Source organism: Epinephelus fuscoguttatus, linkage group LG8, assembly GCF_011397635.1.
Source record: "Epinephelus fuscoguttatus linkage group LG8, E.fuscoguttatus.final_Chr_v1".
NCBI lineage: Eukaryota > Metazoa > Chordata > Actinopteri > Perciformes > Serranidae > Epinephelus > Epinephelus fuscoguttatus.
The window spans coordinates 29,469,352-29,492,988 of record NC_064759.1 but is presented as its reverse complement, the minus strand read 5'-3'; the positions used below and the strand labels follow the sequence as shown (position 1 = coordinate 29,492,988).

At 38.4% G+C, this 23,637-nt stretch overlaps 1 protein-coding gene across 6 annotated transcripts in view; it reads right to left on the bottom strand.

The window, feature by feature from the left end:
- Window positions 1-23,637, bottom strand: part of cobl (cordon-bleu WH2 repeat protein) — a 73,697-nt gene that overhangs the window by 33,126 nt on the left and 16,934 nt on the right. For 2 of the 6 annotated variants that reach the window (XM_049583053.1, XM_049583057.1), the window contains exons 3-9: window positions 19,243-19,437; window positions 15,104-15,314; window positions 11,609-11,837; window positions 9,779-9,823; window positions 8,890-8,978; window positions 8,449-8,520; window positions 1,763-1,945 (exon numbers count right to left, since the gene is read on the bottom strand). In XM_049583053.1, coding sequence (XP_049439010.1) covers window positions 1,763-1,945; window positions 8,449-8,520; window positions 8,890-8,978; window positions 9,779-9,823; window positions 11,609-11,837; window positions 15,104-15,314; window positions 19,243-19,437 — 1,024 coding nt within the window. Of the gene's footprint in view, window positions 1-1,762; window positions 1,946-8,448; window positions 8,521-8,889; window positions 8,979-9,778; window positions 9,824-11,608; window positions 11,838-15,103; window positions 15,315-19,242; window positions 19,438-21,963; window positions 22,139-23,637 lie in introns of those variants that run through there. The other 4 variants (XM_049583058.1, XM_049583055.1, XM_049583054.1 and 1 more) reach the window with 4 other exon arrangements.

Sequence of the window (23,637 nt, the reverse complement as noted above, 5' to 3'; positions counted from 1 at the left end):
TGACAAGACCTGGCTGTGATGACTCCCTTCACTGTCATGAAACTAAATCCTTATTAATCACATTCAGACAACAAACACAGGCCAGGCATGCTGCTAATCTTTGAACACCTCACACCTCTGTGGTGTCCTCAGATAACACTGGCTACAATCACATAGACTCTCCTTAAAAAACAACATAAAACAATCGAACATTTAAACTTAACATCCTTTCATTCATCTGTTAATCAATAGGGCCATAGAAATGCACATGAAATCATGTTGCACTTTTTTACAGAATTGTTACTATCATGTTATTCCCATATAAGATACACACATGTCCTGAAAACTCTTTCACTTGTTGACCTAAGGCTGAACTGTTGATAAGACCAGCAGAACACTCCGACAGCCCCAATCTCTCTACTCAAAAAGCAACCCTAGAAAACAGAGTGGTGAAACATGAGAGGTGTCCTGCACTGCAGTATGACCTTGCAATGTGGGGACGACGTGCATGAATATACATGAGACTTTGTGTTCAGACAGGGTAACAGTTCAGAGAAGGCATACGAGCGAGATGGAGAAATCTATTATTAGACCAGTCATCAAGTCCTCAGATGACCTTCCCAACTCCTGTTCTGTGAAGCTGCCCTTGTGACTCCCAGTGGTGTCTCAGTACTTCAGCCCTGGTGTCTGCCATAACTCTCAGTCTGACTGGTGGACAGATAAATGAACGTGTCCCTCTGCACAACAACAATTTGCACTGCTTAAACAATCCCAGCAGCTACAAAGAGCTTCTTAACAGAGTCACAATGCAGTGCAAAAAGAACATCAAACATCTAGAATTAAGTTGAAATGAAGGAGGGGCACATTCAGAAAGATAATAGAATATTTTGGTTTAGCTGAAAGCTAATTAGGTTTACCCAAGTTTGTTTAAAGATAGCCTCTTTAGGGATACGCTTGTGCTTTTTTGCATCATTTAATTACAGTTCATCTTTGTTGCCTTCAATGCTTAACTTACTGCTAACAAGAGACGTTGTGAATCAGATCATCCAGGCTTGTGTTTGTGCATTCATTGACTCACTATTGTCATCATACATTTCTCAGAAATGTTGTCTGCTCCTCCACTCCCTGTTCAGTTTCGTTAATTAAGGTAAAGAGGGTAACACTACTCTCCATGCCATCCTGAGAACAAAATTTCCTCTCAATAACATCCTGCAAGAGCACTAGCTCCTTCATAAAAACAAAACGTATTATCAGAGGGAGGGAGGAAGGATGTTGGTTGCTAAACAACATTTCCCAGCATGCCGCCATAACACCATAATGAGACTGCAGGGAGCTGTTGCTCTAATGCAGACGATACAGGTCACTGTGACCTTGAGGCGCTGAATCTTAGGCCAAAACACTTTCTGAAGGAGAGGCTGCATCAACAGATGATTTGGATATTTTACCTTTAGGTAAATCATCAATAATAAATCAATAAAAATCATCATTACAATCCCCATTAAACATTGATTTTTGGAATTTATGTTTGTACTCAGTATTATTAATAAATTCATTTCTGTATGCATTTCCATGTGTGTGAGATGGTGAGATTTTTGGTTTTGTCACTGGTGACCTCACTGGATGAGTCTGATGTTTTATAGTAATGCAAAAGTCACAATTTAGAACACATTTTTATGTTATTAAAAACTGAAATTATCCATATGTTGGCCAGTTATGTAGTACACATCATTTCATCAGTGACACTAACATCCCCAAATTCAGCACAGCTCTTTTATTGCCTTACCTGATAGCCCTCAAAGCTAGTGTGTCCAGTGGTGGGTGTTGGGGCCCCGGGTAGTGCTGGGGCCCTTCTCTTCTTGTGTTCAGCCTTGGGTGACATCCTGGTTATGTTCATGGCCGACTGAGACTGGCCCAAGGTGCTGGGCCGATCCTCTACCCTGGGGACTCCTGACGCAGCGGACAGACCCTGTTGGAGATGTCAAAAATAAAAAGGGTGAGGTAAGACTGACAAATGTGACAGATGTATATGTAAGCATTCACCTAAGCAGGGGGACATTTTACTGTCAATTTCAAGTGAGTCAGATGCATGACCACAAAGTAGGGCTGCAACTAATGATTACTTTTATTGTTGATTAATGTGTCAGTTATTTCATTGATTGATCAATTAGTTATCGGTCTATAAAATGTCAGGAAATAGTGAAAAATGTTTGACAGTGTTTCACAAAGCCCAAGCTGATGTCCTCAAATCTATTGTTTTGTCCACAAACCAAAGAAATTCAGTTTACTGTCACAAAGGGGCAAAGAAACCAGAAAATATTCACAGTTTAGAGGCTGGAATCAATGATTTTTGACTTTTTTGTTTAAAAAATTAGTCAAATCGATTAATGGATAATCTAAGTGGCTTAATCTAATGTAACAGTTGACAACCTATGGAATAATGAATAATCTTGGCAGATCTACCACTAAGTTATAGGCGTATAAATTGATCACGGTGCTGTTGCACCCCCAGTAACTGAAATGGCTTTAAATTTTGAAGGCTCGCCCTTAGTTATCTCGGCCTTTCCAAAGAGTATTAGAAGCATTTAGCTTAATTATAACAATGTCATCATCCTTATAGGTTATATTATGATGTCAATGTCTATGACTGTGTCTTGTAAGTTATAAGTATCCAAAAATATCCTGCTAACACAAATAATGCCAGGAGTGACAGTGTTGTTTTTAAGGGTTGATTTTAGTGGTTAAACTGTATTATAAGCATTTATTCCATATCTGGATGGATCTTTAAACAGATCTCAGAGGGAGATCCCTACTCACCTCATTTACAGTGTATTCAAGTTAAAAGCATGTACACATTCACATACATACTTCACATCTTCAGTCAAAACAATTACTGCAACATTTATTCAACCAAGTTAAAAGTGCAACCCTATTTTCAAAGGGTGGCTGCTCCTGACTGAAGCATTGGGACAAAATTGGTTTTCAATAACTGATCAAAGAGAGGGCAAAGTGTTCCTGAAAATCTGAATCTCCCCGTGGCTCAGCTTGGTACAGAGCCTCAGCACAACGGGGGTAACCAAACCACGACTCACGCCCCCATGATCTAAGAAAAAAAGAACTGTGTTTAAAAGCAGATTAATTGATGCGTTCAGACAATGTCTGGATACAGCATAAAAGCAGAGCAAAACGGAACATAAAGTTCAGGTCATTAGAATTAATTGGACCCAAGGTTAGAACATCTCACAGTGGGGAGGGATGGGAAAAGAACATGCTCTGAAAGAAAAAGGCCTTTGGGGAAGCAGTCCAGTGAGCATGTCTGCCGCTTTTTTGTTACACTGGGAACATTTTACATATGAGAAATTAGATTTTGATTGATGATGATATTTTGATTGTTATAGCATGCAAAATGATGTTTTACTGAAGAACCAGTTGTCCTTACAGAGACAGTAAAGGAAAATACATTTGTACTTTTTGTACTATTGAGCGAGAAGAAATCATTCAGCAGGATTATTATACGTCTCACCTCTAAGCATGAGTGAAAGTGCAAAATAACAAAATATTCAAACGCCACCTCCCTACTATCTGTGATATGTGCAAACATAAACATTACAAAAACAAATGGGTGATAAACACATTCAGTACAAACACGAAAGACACACATTAACAAAGTACAACCTAAGCCTGTGTCAGAAAAAAATGATGCTCAAAATATGAAATAAAAATATGTGCTGTCAGTTTTTCCCTCAGCCGTGTGACTGATGGGGGTAAGAGCAGGGCAAGGGGGAGGTGGGGTAGATGGCAGATGGGGGGCGACAGAACAAAAAAGAAATGTTAGAAGTGAGAGATTGATGTGATTTCTATTTGGGATCCTTAAAAAAGGAGCTCGCTTTCACTTCACCAAAATATAACGTTCAAAGCAGACATTTCACATGAACTCTGTCTGACTTCTTCACCTGCTCTCTTCTACTCCTTCCCTCTGGTAAACAATCTGAAATCTGTCAAAACAGTGAGAGAGGAGAGAAAGGTAGCTGTAACAAACGTACTGCAGCATTTGGGGTGGGGGGTGGGACCCAAACTCAGTGTGTCCTCATAATTACAAAGAGTGCAACTTAAAATGAACCTATTGAACTTCTGCTGAACTTCGTCATAAAGAACATGACTTACATACTGTATCTCTGGGGAATGCCTTTTAGTGCTTAAAGGACTGATCCTACTACAAACCACATATGCGAAGCTCTAGAGGCCTATCAAAGTGTCAGAATCACTCTCCTAATCACACTGAAAGTTAGTCTTACTTCATCAAAGAGGAAACTCCTCCAACACTGACTTTGAACAAGAACTTATCATTTTATAATATAAAACACACATCACTGTTTGGATATTTGAAACTAATGACAACTTATTTGCATTACTTGCATGTAATGTACATTTAGCTAAAGGCTTAGCTAAAAAAAATGATCAAGGAAGACAAGATAAAATACAGGAAGGATCAAGCTGCTTAAAGAATTACTTAAAGCAATGTTTCACTGCCCTCTACGGTTAAAAGTAGTCAGAAGTGTGCACTTGCACCTGTAACCACACCCAACAGTGATGTCATAGTGGACTGATGCAGCCTTAAGCACAACTCTAAATTACTGCAGCAAAGGTCAAAAGTACCACTGGAGATCGCCAGAAACAAGATTTTCAGGGAGTTTTGAGTTACTCTTTAAACACAAGCACATGAAAATATTTATTGTCATGAAAGCTTATAGGAGTACAACAATGACACATACACAGATGAGAGTTTACGTGCAGTTGAGAATGATTTAGCACTATATTTTCTACAAAACATACTAAATATGAACGTGTGTTGGTCACAATACTAGAGAGAGCTTTTGGTTCATGAGTTGAGTGCATCTTTTTGTCATATTTCAATATCTATTTACTTTAAATGCATCTTAATCTGTGGGAAGAGTAAATGATTATATCAAAACTATTTTTGCTGCAGAAACATCCTACAAAAACACCAATTTGTGTAAGATCCTTTAACATACAATCATGTTTATGGTGTGCAAATAACTCAACATGAGTGGTATTGGAAACTGCCGCTTCTGCATGTCATTGCTGTGATGAGGAGGTTGGGACAGATAGGACTGATTTAATAACGTATATTTAAGTATCTCAAAGAAAATCTTACATAATCAATCCAAAAAACAAAAAACAAAAAACATTTTCCCTTTTTCAAGTCAGTTTGCCCCAGAATCAGCACTGCCTTATAACATAATGCTCTCTGACCATGTAAGTGTTTTAAGACCACACACACCAACACACACACACACACACACACACACACACACACACAGTGCTAATGAACAATTAGAGATAAAAGGCTGGGCTTTTAGTGCTAATGTAGCCAAGGTAGGGTAATCTGATCCCTTTGAGCTGATAACACTGTGTGTCTATATGTGTGTGTGTGAGTGTTTGCTTGTGTGCACAGATGCATGTGTGTGGTCCGATAACAGTCCCTGGCTGAGAAACAATCATATCAGAGAGAAAGAGCCCAGCTGCATTAAAGGCCACTGGAAAGGATGATGGAGCTGAAAAACAGCAATATGGATAAATATAAATTAACTCTTTGATACACTTTGGTGTTTTAAAACTGTTTCACATCAAAGCAAAAGCCACATACTCTGTCTGTTAGTTTGGATGTTTAATTCATGCTCTGCTGCCATATTTTGGTTTACTTTTCATTTCCCTGTCGTCCTTCACTGTTGTTATTTATTTCAAAAGGAAGATTTATAGTCAGAAGTATCTGATGCAGACATAAAAAGAGGACGAGGAAGACCAAAAAGAATGCTTTGTCCTTGAAGTAGAGTGTGATAATGGCAATGATGAAAATAATTCAATGTTGACGAGCCTGATGCTTGATGTCGAAGAAAACACTAAGAACAAAGAGGTAAAGGGTGGAGTAGTCCGTCCAGAAGCTTTGTGCTCTGCCGGACAGTGAAGTGAACCAGAGTGAGCCAGGCAGTGTTTTTCCAGCTAATACAATCAAACGCCATATTGATCTGAGGTGAGCCACAGATGGCTGCTGCTGAACTGAAGTTCATGTCTTCAAAATCAAATTAACGTGATTGAGTTATGGACATAACAGGTTGAGAGCTGCTTGATGGAGCATCTAAATGTACGTCTGGTTTAACAAGGGCGTACGCTCTAGACACATACAATGGACAGGTTTGTAGGGAGATAATATTGTGCCTCCAGTTTGTTGTGAATCTTCTCAGAGCTGGTCATTGCCATTGCTGTGTGTCTGGATCCTTCTGGGTCCTTGTTTGCCTGTGAGCACAGACTGTACACTCCCTCATTCATGGTGACTGTAGGACTAATGCTATACATATCACTATATAACACTATTCCTACAGCCATTTTAATAGTAGTAAAGAAAAGAAAGGAGCAAGGGGAGCTGTTAATACTCCTCTTTGGACCTGAGAGTGCTAACAGACTGCTGACTAACCTTCTAGAGACACCTGCTGCCCTCTGGAGGAAATCAGTGCACATGACCACAACTAAACAACCAGCTGCACAGGAGCAACAATTCTGTGGGCCATATTCTTTAAAGGATGCCTCGAACTTCCAAACAAATATTTCACCTTGGCATTTTCAACATTAATGTGGGTGTTGTGACTCAATGGCTCATGCTAACTCTGCAGTTGCCACCTCCACTGTTGTTGCTTTTGCAACATATGTAGTAATTATTTGAACAGTTAATTTATTCATTATTTATTCTATTAAATGTCCAAAAATAATAACAAGATGATGTGTTAAAGTTACATAATGAAAAAAACAAATTTAATCTGCAGCAAAGATATCAGAGCCTCTAGAGCAGTGATACAGTGATAACAGGGCATCGGGTGGCCTACTTTGAATGTAAATAAGGTGCCAGAGTACATAAAAAAAAAAAAAAAAAAAAAAGTCAAAATAGAGCTTGTTAATAAAAGGAAAAAAAAGGGTCTGGACTGAGCCCTGAATGTCCTCAAATCCTAGAAACACCCCTGTGTATACCTGCCCTGTGCAGGGCTGCTGTGAATGGATTTGCCTATTGGCAAACATGAGTGAGGACAGCAACATCAATTGGTTGAAAATAGGCAATTTATCTATTACATATACTTAGAAACATTATGACTGTTTGTTCATTAACTGACCCCTGGTCTGCTACCATTTTCCAAAAGTGGCCCCTAAACAATGCAAGTTGAGTGTCCCTACTCTAGGGTAATGCTTGTGAAGCTGTTCCTCTTTTTTGCTGTTGGTATGTTGTGAAAATTGACAGAGCAGCCTTGAAACTTGAATTTGAATATATTTTTGACAAAAATTATAGGTTTGATGACACTGACATGGTGAACCAGCAATGGTGCAATGTGACACACCCAGTCAGTATTTCTCAATACAGATCATATCTAGTGTGTCATTTTTAGTGTTTCATCACAATCTGCTAGGGCTCTAACAATTTGCGTATTTGTACCAAACCATCAACATCCGCTGCATGCAGAGCACACGAGATGTTGATGGATGCATGTATTGTGGAACCACAAGTTCACAAACATGAGTTCAGCCCAGAGACTTTTAACCATGCGCTGTTAGCAACATATGATGAGGTTAGCACAACAAGCACATTGGTAGAGAGACATGTATAGCTGCAGCAACATGACACACCCCTATAAGCTGCGCCCACCACCAGTACAAGACAAACCCATCAATGCAAAGGTATTTGAACACTGCAATGATGCAACATTGTAGTGAATACATATGAGGCCAAACGTAGCAATAATCCACTTTATGCATTTACTTTATTCATTTTGCATAAAGACATAATTCACCTTATAAGATGTAACACTTACCCTAACCCTACCCTTAACTGCCTGTCTTTTAAGCTTACACTTCATAGCTAGCTAAACGCTTACTCTGCATTTTCTCACTGTAACAAACTTGCAATAAACCATGAATCCTAAACCATGACTTTTCTGTACCATTACATCCCTTTATTCCACCAGGAGGATGAATATATAGGGATACATACATTAATTAAAAAACATTTTGTACCCAGGCTGACACAGTGAAGGCTTTTATATTAATATCGTATGAAAGTATCAGCAGCCATACAAGAAATGGACATGAACACAAGAACCCAAACAACCCAATACTACTGACATGCAATAAGTACAACCTTTGTTTAACAAGTCAAATTCCTGTTGCGAGTGCAACAAAAGTGTCAAAGAAATGTTGATTTGACCCTGTGGTGATGTTAAAGGTTTGTTTGTTGTTTATGCTGATACTGTTTTTTATTATCTTGTACACACATTCCTGTTATTCCGTCCACCCATAGATATGATTGGAATGATTTAGTGATGTGTTAAGGTGAAATCACAATAAAATCAAATCCCAATTTGATTTCATTTATCACATCTGGACACCGTCAGATGTGTTAGTTATACTTACATTGGATTGTGTGTCTGTATTTTGGATTACTTTATCATCACAGTCATCCATGTCCATAGATGATGTTTCTGTCTGCAAATGGAAGGCACAGCTAACATGCAGCATTCAACTGTTCAGCCATGCATTTAGCCTCTCTTTGCTATCAGTCTAAATAAGCATGACTGGCATGCACCACTCAGTGTTAGTTTGTACAGTATTACACAATCTTATATTGCTAATGGCACTTGTGCAAGTAAGTCACTGCTAAACATCTGCGAACACTTACAGTGAATTTAAAGCTTCATTTTTAATTCCAGTGCAATATTGTGTATGTATGACCAGTTTTAACTTTGATAATAAAACACAACTACAATGCTAAACGTGAAATTATTAAAGAGTGAGATGAATAATAAAATGTAAACATATTGCCAAAAAAACAGCAACAGAGATCAAGAGTCTTACTTTGGTTTTCCTCCTGCTGAACTGGAAGATACCAAGGAGGCCTTTCTTCTCCGGTCTGCCCAAACTATTAGTACTGGAGCGGATGGAGTCTATATGAAGAAGGATGAAGAGTTGGACATGATGTTGTCAGTGACTCATTAAAGCACAGCAATGAAGTCAGGATCATTCTTGAAAAAAAATCATGAGGAATTCATTAGAAGTGAGTGACAAATCATCTCGGCATGCACACGTCAATTATGTTAAAAACAAAATTCAGGGTGGGATTGCCGTGACAGTAGAACACAGTGAATTTACAGTGCAATCTCACATGTAAGCCAACTTGGTTTGACTCCTACGATGTCCAACATATTTGCTTTACTTTATTTGTGTGCACATTTATTGGTCATTTTAATACATTTTGGACTAAATGCTCCACATGAACAGAATGATCTAGTAGGTTTCCTCAGCAGAGGGCGCTATAGCTTCATTTTTTTTCTCAAAGAACTCCATCTAACCTTCACAGTCTACAAAGCAGTAAGTAAGATGTGTAATGATAACACTGTTGGCTTTGGGGCAGGGAGGGAAGGTAAACTAACCATTACGAAAATCACACAGCTAAACTATTTGGTTATTTGGATTCAGAAAAAAAAAAAAAACAGACGTACACTAAGTTAACATGAAATAATTTCAAACATGGCCAGTACTGATTATTTTGACACAAGTAACAAAATTACAGTGACATTAAACCAACAAATAATTTCGTTGAAGCTGGGTGGCTGATAAGCAAACATGCATGTCTAACCGAGTAAAAAAGCAGGTTAATAAGCAAGCAGCAGGACGCTGGGTTAAACAGCTACATGTGGTTGGAACCAGCGACACTAAGACAGACAAGACTTGTCACGACTAATACCTGAGTAGTTAAGAGCAGGGGCAGAAGCCATTTTAGGCTGGAGAACTGAAAAAAAATAAGGTTTAAAAACACATGATGTCATTTATGGATAAGTTACCTGCATCACAAAGAATTAATCAATCTTTTGTACTTGCACTTACGTAGCATCACAACACAGTTAGAGGAAGAAACACTGAATGCCTTTTAACCAATCATGACACAAACTAAATAAACTGTGGATTTGGTCTGATAAACCAGCTTACATGCCATTCAATATAACAGTTCAAGGCTGAATACCAAAATATAACCATTATATAATATAGTATAGTATCCGACCATATAAATTGCATAATGTTCTAAATGTTCTTGCCTTAATCCTTCATGACCATAAACTACAAGCTTTTCCTCTAAGATCACCCTCAGTGACAAGGACAGTATCTATAAATATCAGTGGGTGTGGACTGTTACCATGGTAATGAGCCATAATATCAGATCTTAGACTATAATTCAACTTCCTACTAGATAAAGGATGATGTCTTGCAATGATTGTATACCCAGGGACAAATTGTATTTGCCAAGGTTCACTTAGATGGACATATAACATGAAATATAACCCAAGCTTATAATTTTGTTCATGCTCTGTCGTACCTGCTGCTGATAAAGAAAACATTAACTCTGACTGCACAGAACTATGTCACCAAATATTTACATGCCGGTCATGCTCTACAGCAGAATACGATGTAATCCTGGTTTTGTGGCTCACTGCACTGGAATTTAAAATACATGCTACTGACTGAGTTTGTATGAGATCCATACTTTGCTCAGTTTCCTGTTTATGCAAAATATGTCTTTTATTTATATCTTATTCACTTTACAGATTTTACGACATGCAATCTGTTCTACAGTGGTGAAGGTAAGCAAACAAAATCAATGTTAAACTTTGTGTTCCTTCATGAGAAAATTCTTTCCTCCTGTAATTATCCATTTAAAGGTCACAGGGCAGCCACATGTCAGCATGCTTTGTACATGGTAGGGATTTAAGCTTAGTCTCAGTGCAGCCACCACACCCCTTTTCTATACAGTCCACTGCAGTTTGTAAATCTGTGTGGAGGCTTTGCCATAAGAAGGGTTGCCCTCTATCAGATGTTAGGGAGTGAAAGTAATATGAAAACTAGCATTTGTGCTCATTTGCTGTCCCTAAACAGAAGCTCACATGACAGAGAAGGAAGCAACATTATATAAGTTCTGTTGTGCAGCTTTCTTATTCAGATCACGCATGTGAATAAGCCTTCACTTCAGTTTCCTAACGCTGCCTCTTTATGGTGCCTTAAGATAAAGCTGTCAGATATGTAGCACAGTTCAAAACTAATGAGAATATTCTTTTCCGTAATTTGTTTGTATATGCATTCATACATTATTACAAAGACATTGTGATTCACTAATAGTATATGCAACAGTAACTGCTTTGGGGATGATATTCATTCGCAGGCAAACATCAGATAATATGACACAACAGCTTGGTGAGCCAAGACACCTATCAGTATCCATGATGCATCTTTATCTGCTTTAATTGGCTTACAAGCATTAGCATAACCCAAGCCTGGGCTCTATTCAATTTTAATTCCTTGACTCAATCAAAACAGACTTCATGAAAATAGCTATTAAAATAATCATACTATACGATATTTCAAATTAAAACATATTCTACAAATTCTGAAATTATCTTATTTTTAAAATGTTTGGCTCTGTTATGGGAACTTCAGTTTCAATACACATCAGACACTGAGTAACCTGACAGCGATTGAACCTCAAACAGAAAATAACAGACAGAATCAGGTGGTTATGAATTACCTAGACTCTGATCGTGTACGTAGAGCTCTTTGATCCCCAGATCTGTCAGAGATTTGTTCAGCGGCAACTCGTGGCGACTGATGCTGTCCTTTAGGAGCAGGACATGTGCTGGGTCAAACTCACACTTGTCACAGATGACCGGTATCAGAGCCTGGAGTGGTACCAACGGGTTGACCCGCACCACTGCCTTCTGGCTGCTGTGGTAGTTCACCATCAAACGCACTGTTTTCTGAGACAGAGACGAAAGAATGGTGGGAGAGAAAAACAAGACATTAATGTCAAACAACTAGATGAGATGAAGGCCTGATTAGAGCACACTGTTGTGGCCACTGGAGAAATGTTGCCATTCTGAGGTCACAGAGCTTGTAGTGATCTAGCAGGATAACAAAAGAGAGCAAGAACAAAAAGTGTGAAATGTAAAACATGCGGAAAGAAGAAAGGCAGAGGAAGATATCCGACACGCAAGACACTTCAATAATGAGTAACTTAAGGTTAGACTTTGGTTGCTGACAGAAAAAAAGAAACATTTAATAGACTAAAGATGATGATGTCTGTGTATCTGCGCATACATGCATGTGATCCTGGACGTGTGTGTGTGTGTGTGTGTGTGTGTGTATTAAGGTAGTCAAACCTCCAACATTACATAGTGTTCTATCATGAAGAACAGTATGCCACTCTGTGCAGCAGACGTTATCGCCAAGTGGTTCACATCAGCCTCTATAAAAACCACACCGCAGTCAAGAGGCTAAAGAATTTATGAAATGCCTCTTCAGCTGGTGGCTCATCAGTGGCTTTTGTATTTCGAGTAAGAGGCATTCAATGTTATTTATCACCACAGGGAAAGGTGCTTCAGAAGTACTCAGAGCACAGATTTTTGACAAGGTCTAAGAACTTCTCCAGTAAGCCATTTGTTTCACAGTCAAAACTTGTTGACCAGTGATAGAATAGTCATACACAAGTCTAGAACATAAGGAGTCCTTTGTGTATTTAAAAGTTGGTTGAGGTGGTTGAAGTTGTTACACAAAGTCATGGGTTTTCCAAAATCAGTGCTTTGTTACTTTGGGAGTGTGTGCATGGGTGCCAAAATCTTATGCTTATCTCACCAGTAGTTTTCCAGGCCTTGATCACATACACATAATCAGACAGATAAACTATGGACTGACAGATACAGACAATGTATGTTCCTCTGCTTCTCAGGTCAGGTGTTTACTCCAAAAGTGTTTTAGGGATCCAAAACACATTAGTGCTTGGCAATGCATCAGACTCAGGTTGTAAAGCAAATCAATTTAAAAATTTTAAACTTATACAATTTTGTGATAACACATAAGGCAGTGTTTCTCAAATGGTGTGCCTTGATGCCGGTCCAGGTGTACTGTGGGATTTTGTGATAACCACACATTACTATTGCAATATTCAACTGGGCCTATACATAAAATTATGAATTTATTTTGAATTGACTGTATGAGTATGCTGTGTGCACCCATTTCCTCATAAAGAGTTTGCACATTGGAGTTATACATGTGTGACACATCAAAAGTCCTTATTGGCAGCCAGTGTGAGGCACAATAACAATTAAAAGCAGAAAGTTGTGAGTGGGAAAACAGATTGCTTTATTGTATGGAGCAAATTACAATAAAGCACCAGTGAAGACGACCTACTACTGTCAGTAAAAAACTGTCAGTAGACGGTATCGTGAAAGCTACCTGTCTTATTTTTTGTTAGTTTTATTGTCTTATGTCCTGATAAGAGTGCTAACACATGTCACAGAAGCTACTGTGCACAAATATAAATACAGGCGTGCCCTTTGATGTGCCTTGGGCACAAAGAGTTTGAAAACCACCGCATTAAGGTGTTTATTTTCATGTAAATCCTAATACAGATTACTGTCCCCCTTTGTTTTTATTTCTAACTCTTTGTGCCTTGGGCACAAAGACTTTGAAAACCACCACATTAAGGTGTTTATTTTCATGTAAATCCTAATACAGATTACTGTCCCCCTTTGTTTTTATTTCTGTTCGGCTCATGCACCAGTGGAAGGGTGACAAGCTGTTGATGCATGAATCCAAGGTTTACGCAAGTTTGATTACTGTTGGCTCAATCAGTCTTGTTATTTTTGACTAGGGCTACAAGATTATTTTCATTGTCAATTATTCTGTCAACTATTTCATCAATTAATGGATTAGTTTTGTGGTTTGTAAAATGTCAGAAAATGGTGAAACATGTTGATCAGTGTTTCCCAAAGCCTAAGAGCCTCAAATGTCTTGTTTTGTCCACAACCCACAGATAATCAGTTTAGACCAGAAAATACTCACGTTTAAGAAACTGGAAATGGAGAATTTTGACTTGAAATTACTCAAACTGTTAAATATCAGATTGGTTGGTGATTTATTTAATAGCTGACAATCAATCATTGCAGCTCTAACATTAGAAACATCTTAAATGTAATGCAGTTCAGCAGCACCATAAACTTATGTCTACAATATGATCATCGGGTTGAATCAACACCTTCTCAAACATTTCCAACAAAAACTAAGTATTAAAACATTTATGAAGGGAGGATATATTGCAGGACTGTCATATTAGACCGTGTTAACTTTTCCTGGGTGCATCTAAGAAACTGACAACTGAGTGTTTTGCATATCACACTTAAATCATTTCATCTTTTAGCTGAGGCTGGTGGTACAAAGACAGATAAAACAGGAAAGAGAAATAACTGACAGCAGTGTCTGAAACAGTGTCAGTCTCTGGCCTGAGGCCAGGCGGGGTCAAAGGGAGAGAGAGCAGCCAGTGAGCCCTGAGAAGAGCAGAGAAATAATGCATGGTAACTAAAGGTAAGGCACTCATCAAATATTCAAACTGTAGGAGGAGAGCAGAGGAGAGGCAGAGAAAAAGGAAGAGACAAAGAGTAATGCTCAGTAGAAATACGCTCAGGTAGACAGGTGAGTTGAAAAAACAGATATTAACAGGACAGGTGATAAAGACAAAAAAGGCACACTTAGACTGAAAAACTGTATCAAAGAATTGACTCCAATGTCATGCCAGGCCAGTCAATACCCTTGGCTTCCTACCTTAGCATGGGCCCTTACAGGTTTCACTGGCCTTGCTTTCTGCCAGCAGTCAGATGTAAGAGGTAGAGAGGGGAGGGACGGATATTACATAGGGCTGCAGGGTAAGGAGCTATGCATACAGTACATGCAGACTGCACAGTTATTATATTAAGGGCTTTTTTCCACTGGCATTCTGGACTACATTTCAAAAAACATGGGTAGCTTTGGGTAATTTTCTTCAATTTCTTGTTATGTACTTATCATTCAACTCATTCATTTCTTAAAACAGTGATGCTTCTGTCTCAAAACACACAAGAATCCAAGCCAAGCATAACAAACCTAATTTCAGCAGGTTATAAATATGTAGTGACATGTATAAAATCCTAAATGCAAAGCACACGATTAAAAGAAGACCCATATGACAGTATCAGGCTCCACTGTAGCTTACCTCTGGCACTTTGGGCGCCGGTCTGCGCACCGCTTTCTCCTCCCAGACTTTCTCTTTGATGAGGACACAGGCCACGTTGAGGGAGCCCAACAGAGCGTTGGGCTTGAACCCCAAAGTGTGGCCGTCGGGCGACTGCAGCTCCAGGGTGTGCAGTGCTGGATTCAGGTGGTAGCGGCTACAAAGCTCGACCAGCAGGTCCATCAGCGCCTTGCTGAGAGAGGGAGAAAGAGAGACAAGGGGGGGAGAGAGAGAAAGTGAAAGAGAAGGGGGAAGAGGGTGGGAGGAGGGTGGAAGGGAGAGGGAGGGGGTTTGGAAGAAAGAGAGGGAGAAAGAGAAAGAGAGGGAGGTAGAGGAGAAGATCAGGTTACAGAGCCTAACTAGCTTCAGCTCTGCTAAAGTGAATAGTAATTACTTCATACAACAAAACACAGACACACTCACACCTGATGCTCTAACAAAGGATGGCTAATTGATTGAAACAAGGGATATTATTTTAAACAATGAGCTGTTTTCACAGAGCAGGCAACAGTACTGATGATTTTGACATAAAGATTAAAAGGCTGTCTTTGTCTTTGTTTTTCCTATCTGAAAATATCACTAACCAAACATCAGTGCATATGACAACAAAAGTAAGAGTTCACAACTACAGAACACTACACAACAACAGGTAGTACAGTAGCCAAAAGATTTCTGGACAGACGGAGTCTCACTTTTTTGAAACTGGTAACTCTGTCTACTCTTTTAACATTAAAAGATATTATTTATTACTATGTTAATCCAGGCGGTGACACTCTTGAATATTAAATTAATTTCAATATTCTTTATGGATTTTTTTGTTTGCTTATAAATTGTTATGATATTTATAATTTATTTATTTTCTTCACGTTTTCTCCAAGAACTGAATTCTCTACCATAACGATTTAGTTTATTAAACAGCAAAAATGTATTTATTTTTTAAGACGTTTTTTCCTGAAACCTTTGACTGATTATGTTTATATTTAAGTATATATGTACTCCTAATTTTATTTTCTTTTAATTTTCTTGTTTTATGTTCTGTTTGTGTTACATATTATCCTTACTCTTTACAATATTGATACTGATTAGAAATTAAAGAACATGAGCATACAACCATATTTAGAAGAACTGCTCTTTGAAACAGACAAGAAAAAATGTAGTATTAAGCTGGTCTTATTCTAACTTTTGCAAAGGCCTAAAAACGACAACAGAAAGAAGAGCCAACCTCATAAGCCACTTATCATATACTGCAGATTTAATCATCTGGTTTATCTACACAGGAACTCTAAAGAGCCTCGCACAATAAAAGGGCAGTGACAAAGCACAGAGAAATAATGACAGGCAAATTGCAGAGTACTTGTTGATAAGACTAACTACTTATGTCCACTAAGCCACAGGAGAAGCTCTGAAGTCTGCTGCGTCATTTTGTGTGTGTGTGTGTGTGTGTGTGTGTGTGTGTGTGTGTGTGTGGTGCAGCTGACGGAGGCCTGCAGTACTACCTGTCAATCCTCAGATAAAGAAACCAAGAGACAGTCTCCAATGTTTTCTGGGAACAGCCAGATCAGATGACAGAACTGAGAGAGACACCACTACAAAGGACGCCATTGACAATCACTAACACATGGACTCAGTCTACAACTAACAACAATCTGCAATCAGCAGAGCCAGTGTCCTGTGTTACTGTGACCTCCTCGAGCTGATTTTGCATGTATTTTCTTCACAAACAAGTCACCACAAATGGAATGATCTGATATAGTATGAAATATATTTTAACCTCTAAACTCCCCTGGTTCACATGGTGTCATTTTTATAAAGGCATGCTACGTCGTCAAGCACTCATTCCCACTGAACTTTAGTTTAACTGTAGCCCATATAATAGAATTTTCCAATCATGTAATCATGTGATTTGTTATGTTTCTTTACAGGGACATCTGTTTGAGCTTATGTACAAGGCATATACATATAAATTTTAATTTTAACTGATTGGTCCAGTCATAAAAATGTCATCTTGGGTTTGAATATCAATCTAAGTATAATAATGATAATAGTACAAACAATTAATGGAACAACCAGATAAAGAATACACAGAAGAGTGAAGGTAATGCATTATCTACCTTTACAGCTACTTAAGAAGTTGAGGTTGGGTGAGAGTACGCTGAAGGTTAAAAGGTTAAGAGCGTACATTGACCCTTGATTGAGATGCATTGTTAGAATGTGTATTCTCTGTGTGTTGAAGTTGTTATTGCACAATAAAGTCTGGAAAAGCAAACTGCATATTATAAAGATATAATATTATTGTAATGCTATAATAATCAGATTTCTACTATTACAGTATTAGCCTAAAACACTACAATTATCCTACAACAGCGCCACAATTGTGAGAGCCAGATTACAGTCATGGTTGGGGGTTGTACAACTTATTATCAGCTACTAATGGCACATATGTGTGTTTATGACACCTTGGCCTTATCTTATCTATGACCACATTAACTATCACAGTATCAGGCCCTAATACTCTTACTGAGGAGTGTCAGAAGATGAATTGTAAACAAAGCTGATTTCTATGCTGTTCTCTCACAAGTGAAGGCAAATATACTAAATAAATAAATAAATAAAAACATTCCACATTTAAAGGTATACCATGCAGGAGTGTTGGTTACTGTTTATAAACCAGCTCGCCAATTAAAGCTAACTCCAGATTCATTCTTGTTTGGCGTTTTGCCTTGCTATATTTGCTTTATTTCTGTACCATGTCTCTTAAATGTCTGCTGCTTACAGTCTGGCACCTGGTTGCTACCTTTTTAAAGAGCCCTAGCCTCACCTGAGCACTATGAGAGTACATGCACATGAACATCCTGAACACAGAAAATAAAAAGAAGATAATACAGGCAGAGGGCAGAGCCTCTGCAGGAAAATACACCACTACATACTTCTAGTGGGTCATAAGTGATAAGTGAGAGGGGTTACTTCTGTATGTGTCAATACATACAGTAAAAATCTCCTGAAAGTCTGGATGTTAAATTATCCAAGAAAAAAGATGTGCACAGATTAACAAGCGCTAGGTAAGCAGCCCGTCTCCGACATGCCAAACAGCATTAGAGAAACACTGAATTGTAACATGAAACCTTTTTATTCAGTGTTTTAACCAGTTGAAATCACCTGGTCTGTTTGTTTCAGAGAGGAAAAGACAATTCAGCTCACGGTAAAACTCCTCAATGTTTGGATCAAAAATAAGATGAGCACACATTAAGGTATCAGAGAAAATAGATGAGCACATTTTCAGGTGCTGGGCAAGTGGGCTGTCTGCAATGTGCCAAACAGCAATGGAGAAACACTGATTTGTAACGTGAAACTGCTTTATTCAATGTTTTTACTGGTTTAATCACTTGATTCATTTGTTTTGGAGAGGAAGAAACCTCTGCACATAATTCAGCTCCTGGTAAAAACCTCCTGAACAATCAACACTGAAGGAATTCTAACCAGGAGAAGTTTGAGGTAGTTGCAATCCTAAGTGCTAGCTGCCACTAAATTCCCTTAATTCTTACACACTAGCCCTTTAAATGTAGACAGCTCTCTTTTAACATATATAAATAAATAAATAAATAAATAAATAAATAAAGATCGCAACTTACTTATACTACTACTAAGAATTAGCAGAGAGACATCTACTGGTCTAAAGTTTTTCTATGGTTATTAAAAAAGCATCATGTTGGTCTGTACAAAGGAGGCTTTCCTGATTTTCTGCCCCAAAGGAGAAAACCTCATTAGGGTCAGATAGCTTCAGCAGGACAGCCTTCATCTGGCAACTCTCTGAGACAAAGCTTATGCTGAGACTGGGCATTGGACCCCTTGACGAGGCCCCACTGGCAGAGCAACCACAACAGACCTAGAAGTGACAAATGGGTCTCGCACTGTTTGTCAGGTGACTGGCTGATGAAGGTCACAACATACAGTAAGATCATATTGTTCAGCTGAGCAACAGCTAAGATCCTCATACTTACAGATATAATGATTTCATGACGACATGGATGGATGGATTTTTGCATGACACAACGGTATTCATGAGCAAAGAAACGGTTATGACACATTCTACAGAAAAAATGCAAAAACCTCTGTCCTCTCACCTGCCATCCTCAGTTACACAAGTCTGGTATCCCTGTGGTAGGGTTAGCTGTAAATCCACAGTGGGCCGCAGCATGTTCTCCTTGGCATCGATCCCTGATGTCCCTCCCCCATCAGGTACAGTGTTTCTGAAGATGTGGCGTGGGGCGGGTAGAGGAGCCTGTGGCGGAGGTGGCGCACGTGCCTTCATTCTCCTCCTGTGAGATGACAATGGCAAAGACACATTTAGGTGTTTGTTGTAATTTCCTAAATTGTGCTGGGTTTTCTAAGAAAGACTCAAATGTACAACTCGCAAATCAATCTGTTATCTGATCCATCAAGGTTTTATGATGTTTGATTAAGTAAACAGTGAATCGCGTCTTCCGGTAAATCCCTTTTTCTTATCGGATGCAATGTTTTCACATTCAGACTCACATTTATTAAATCTTATCAAAACAAATTAAATTATGTAGATCATTTTGGTTCGTTTATGCCATCTTTGTTTGTCTCAAGTTAAATCTTAGTTACGCAGCATGACAGCCTAATGAACACAACCCACTGCCACCACCTCAGGAGCAGCCTGAATATCAATGACTTTGCTCTGTTTTTCTGTTTTTGTTTTTGACACCTCCTTTTCTCTTCACTTAGATTACATAACAGTCTACAGAAAGCCAATTTGATCCTTTTGGCTGTCAAGATGATCCAACCCTGAGCAGCTGTTTATTCCATCTACTTCTAAAACTCCCCTGAATAATAATTTAATAATTCATAATAACAACCTCTGTAATATCATTCCCAAGCACTCATACTTTTAGGCAATACTGTCACATATTTAATTCCATACCTGGACTATCAGATAATACACTCAATAAGTAATACTAAAATTTGAACATTAGGTTTGCGGAGTTGCAACAGTCAAGTGATTTTAGAAAATGACTGAACCATCTGGTGAACCTGAATTTAATAATTTTGTAGCACCAAAAGCTATTCAAAGCAGCAATATTTAGACTCAAATGGTATTTGGTTTGGCTCAGGTACATACCATGCATAATTTACTGTGTTGACAATAGCTCATGAAAACTATAAAACAGATAAGAAAGCACAGCTCCCTCAAACCACAGCTCCTGGGTGGAGATGTGACAGATGTCAATGACATGCAGGCAGCTATCTGCACATTTGTTCAGCTCAACATAAACTGTACTTAGCCTGACAGAGGCAGCTGATTAGACAGAAATCAAACACTTCATTCATGACAATGACAAACAGCCTTTCTATAGCACACATTCTACAGCATGCACTCTCTCTGTCCTCACTGTTACAAATCTGGTAGCCCTGGATAACAAAAGAAAAACATCCACTCACGTCAAGCAGCAGTCCTTGTGCATCGATTAAGTGTTCCCCATCAGTGTTATATATCAGTCTGTTTATAAGATCCAGCTCCAAGGATTAGGTACGCTCTCAGAGAGAATGTGTATGTGTTAAATCCAGTGGTGTATAATCCAGTATCCTTCATTCTCCTGCCCAGTGTAAAGGGCAAAGAGACATGGCGTAGGAAGAATGCACGTGAACATAGCACAGTGTGCGGACTCTAACCTGGCGTGAGTTAACCATTAACAGCTGAGTCGGATATCAACTAACTCTGACCCACAAGACCCATAGTGTCATTGACTCATTATGCAATGTAGTGTTTTTTCAAATGATGCTTATCGGATGCAATGTTTTCACATTCAGACTCACATTTATTAAATCTTATCAAAACAAATTAAATTATGTAGATCATTTTGGTTCGTTTATGCCATCTTTGTTTGTCTCAAGTTAAATCTTAGTTACGCAGCATGACAGCCTAATGAACACAACCCACTGCCACCACCTCAGGAGCAGCCTGAATATCAATGACTTTGCTCTGTTTTTCTGTTTTTGTTTTTGACACCTCCTTTTCTCTTCACTTAGATTACATAACAGTCTACAGAAAGCCAATTTGATCCTTTTGGCTGTCAAGATGATCCAACCCTGAGCAGCTGTTTATTCCATCTACTTCTAAAACTCCCCTGAATAATAATTTAATAATTCATAATAACAACCTCTGTAATATCATTCCCAAGCACTCATACTTTTAGGCAATACTGTCACATATTTAATGCCTGCTTTCAAGGAGTTTTCTAAAGGAAAATGATCAACAGCTTTACTTAATAACATGCCTCATCAAATCGTATTCCATACCTGGACTATCAGATAATACACTCAATAAGTAATACTAAAATTTGAACATTAGGTTTGCTGAGTTGCAACAGTCAAGTGATTTTAGAAAATGACTGAAACATCTGGTAAACCTGAATTTAATAATTTTTGTAGCACCAAAAGCTATTCAAAGCAGCAATATTTAGACTCAAATGGTATTTGGTTTGGCTCAGGTACATACCATGCATAATTTACTGTGTTGACAATAGCTCTATGAAAACTATAAAAAACAGATAAGAAAGCACAGCTCCCTCAAACCACAGCTCCTGGGTGGAGATGTGACAGATGTCAATGACATGCAGGCAGCTATCTGCACATTTGACCTCGGCTCAACATAAACTGTACTTAGCCTGACAGAGGCAGCTGATTAGACAGAAATCAAACACTTCATTCTGCGGACAATGACAAACAGCCTTTCTATAGCACACATTTCAGCATGCACTCCCTCTCTGTCCTCACTGCACAAATATTAGCCCTGGATAACAAAAGAAAAACATCCCACTCACGTCAAGCAACAGTCCTTGTGTTGATTAAGTGTTCCGAAAGTGTTATATATCAGTCTGTTTATAAATCCAGCTCCAAGGATTAGGTACGCTCTCAGAGAGAATGTGTATGTGTTAAATCCAGTGGTGTATAATCCAGTATCCTTCAAGGTACTCCTGCCCAGTGTAAAGGGCAAAGAGAGCATGGCGTAGGAAGAATGCACGTGAACATAGCACAGTGAGCGGACTCTAACCTGGCGTGAGTTAACCATTAACAGCTGAGTCGGATATCAACTAACTCTCACCCACAAGACCCATAGTGTCATTGACTCATTATGCAATGTAGTGTTTTTCAAATGATGTAAATGATGGGACTGACAGACCGTACTTTAGAGTTTGACAGTTTGATTATAATCTAGTCAAGAGTCTAATCACAGTGCAGATCATTTATAATCACTAACAACAAGATGCTGTGTCTAAAAGGGCATTTAAATAATTTTCATGAGCAGCTTAAAGGAATACTTCACCCATCAAGAGAATACATATATCAATTACTCACCCCATGTTATTTTTAAATCCACAAGACAATTTTTTCTAGCATCCCTGCAGTGATTGAAGAAGTCAGCAATAAAGAAAATTCTTGATGTATTGAAGTCATAGGGGTCCATGTTAAACAGCAAAACTATATCAAGACATCTATTTACAAACTCTTAGACAATTTGTGCAGTACAACTTTAGTTTAGTTTTTTAGAATCCCCATTAGCTACTCTATTGCAGCAGCTATTCTTCCTGAGGTCCACAAAAACTTTACCTTTGTGACTATGCACAAAACCAACTCACATATAACACTTAACAAAATAACAGGACTAGACTTAAACGTTGACACAGACACACAAGACAGCTCCTGGTAATACAATAATTACTTTTTCATTATTTTATTTGGTAAATAACCGCCGGTTCGGGGCTAAATTTTGCTCCGATTACCTGATGATGCTCCATTATTGTAACATTAGACCAAGTATTTACATAAAATTATACATTCACATTTGTATGTTTCCAAACACACACCACATGTGCATTAAAATGAATAGTTCCCAAGAAAAAATACTATTTTCACCAGACATGAAAATCAATACAGTGTACGAATCATGTTATATAGGTCTACTTTTCTTGTAGTCTCATTTGGAAAACATGAAAATATGATGAGCAGACCTTTCACATCCTGAGACACATGACAATCCAGTAATCCAAGTCTCTTTAATTCAGTTGTATTCTGTTGTATGCTTGGTACTCCCCAAACAGACCGCCCTTTCCAATGGAGATCTGTACTGAAAGTGAAACTTATCAATGCTCTCTTCAAAGCCAGAATTAATTGACAGAAAACAGTAATTTTACCTTGCTGAACACGGGAGCTGTTGTTCTACCCTGGCCTTGATCTGTTAGTGTGTGTTATTGTGTGACTTTGCCAAAGGGCAGGGCAATATATTGATATTTAACAGATATCATGATATGAGAGACTAGATATTGATTTTTATTTTGGACATTGTAACATTGTGTTTTCTTTAAAGGCTGCATCACAGTAAACTGATGTTCTATTGTCTACCTTTACCAACTTAGTCATCATATCTCATTTACTGATGATTATTTATCAAAAATCTCACTGTGTAAACATTTTGTCAACCCTAGCAATATCAATAT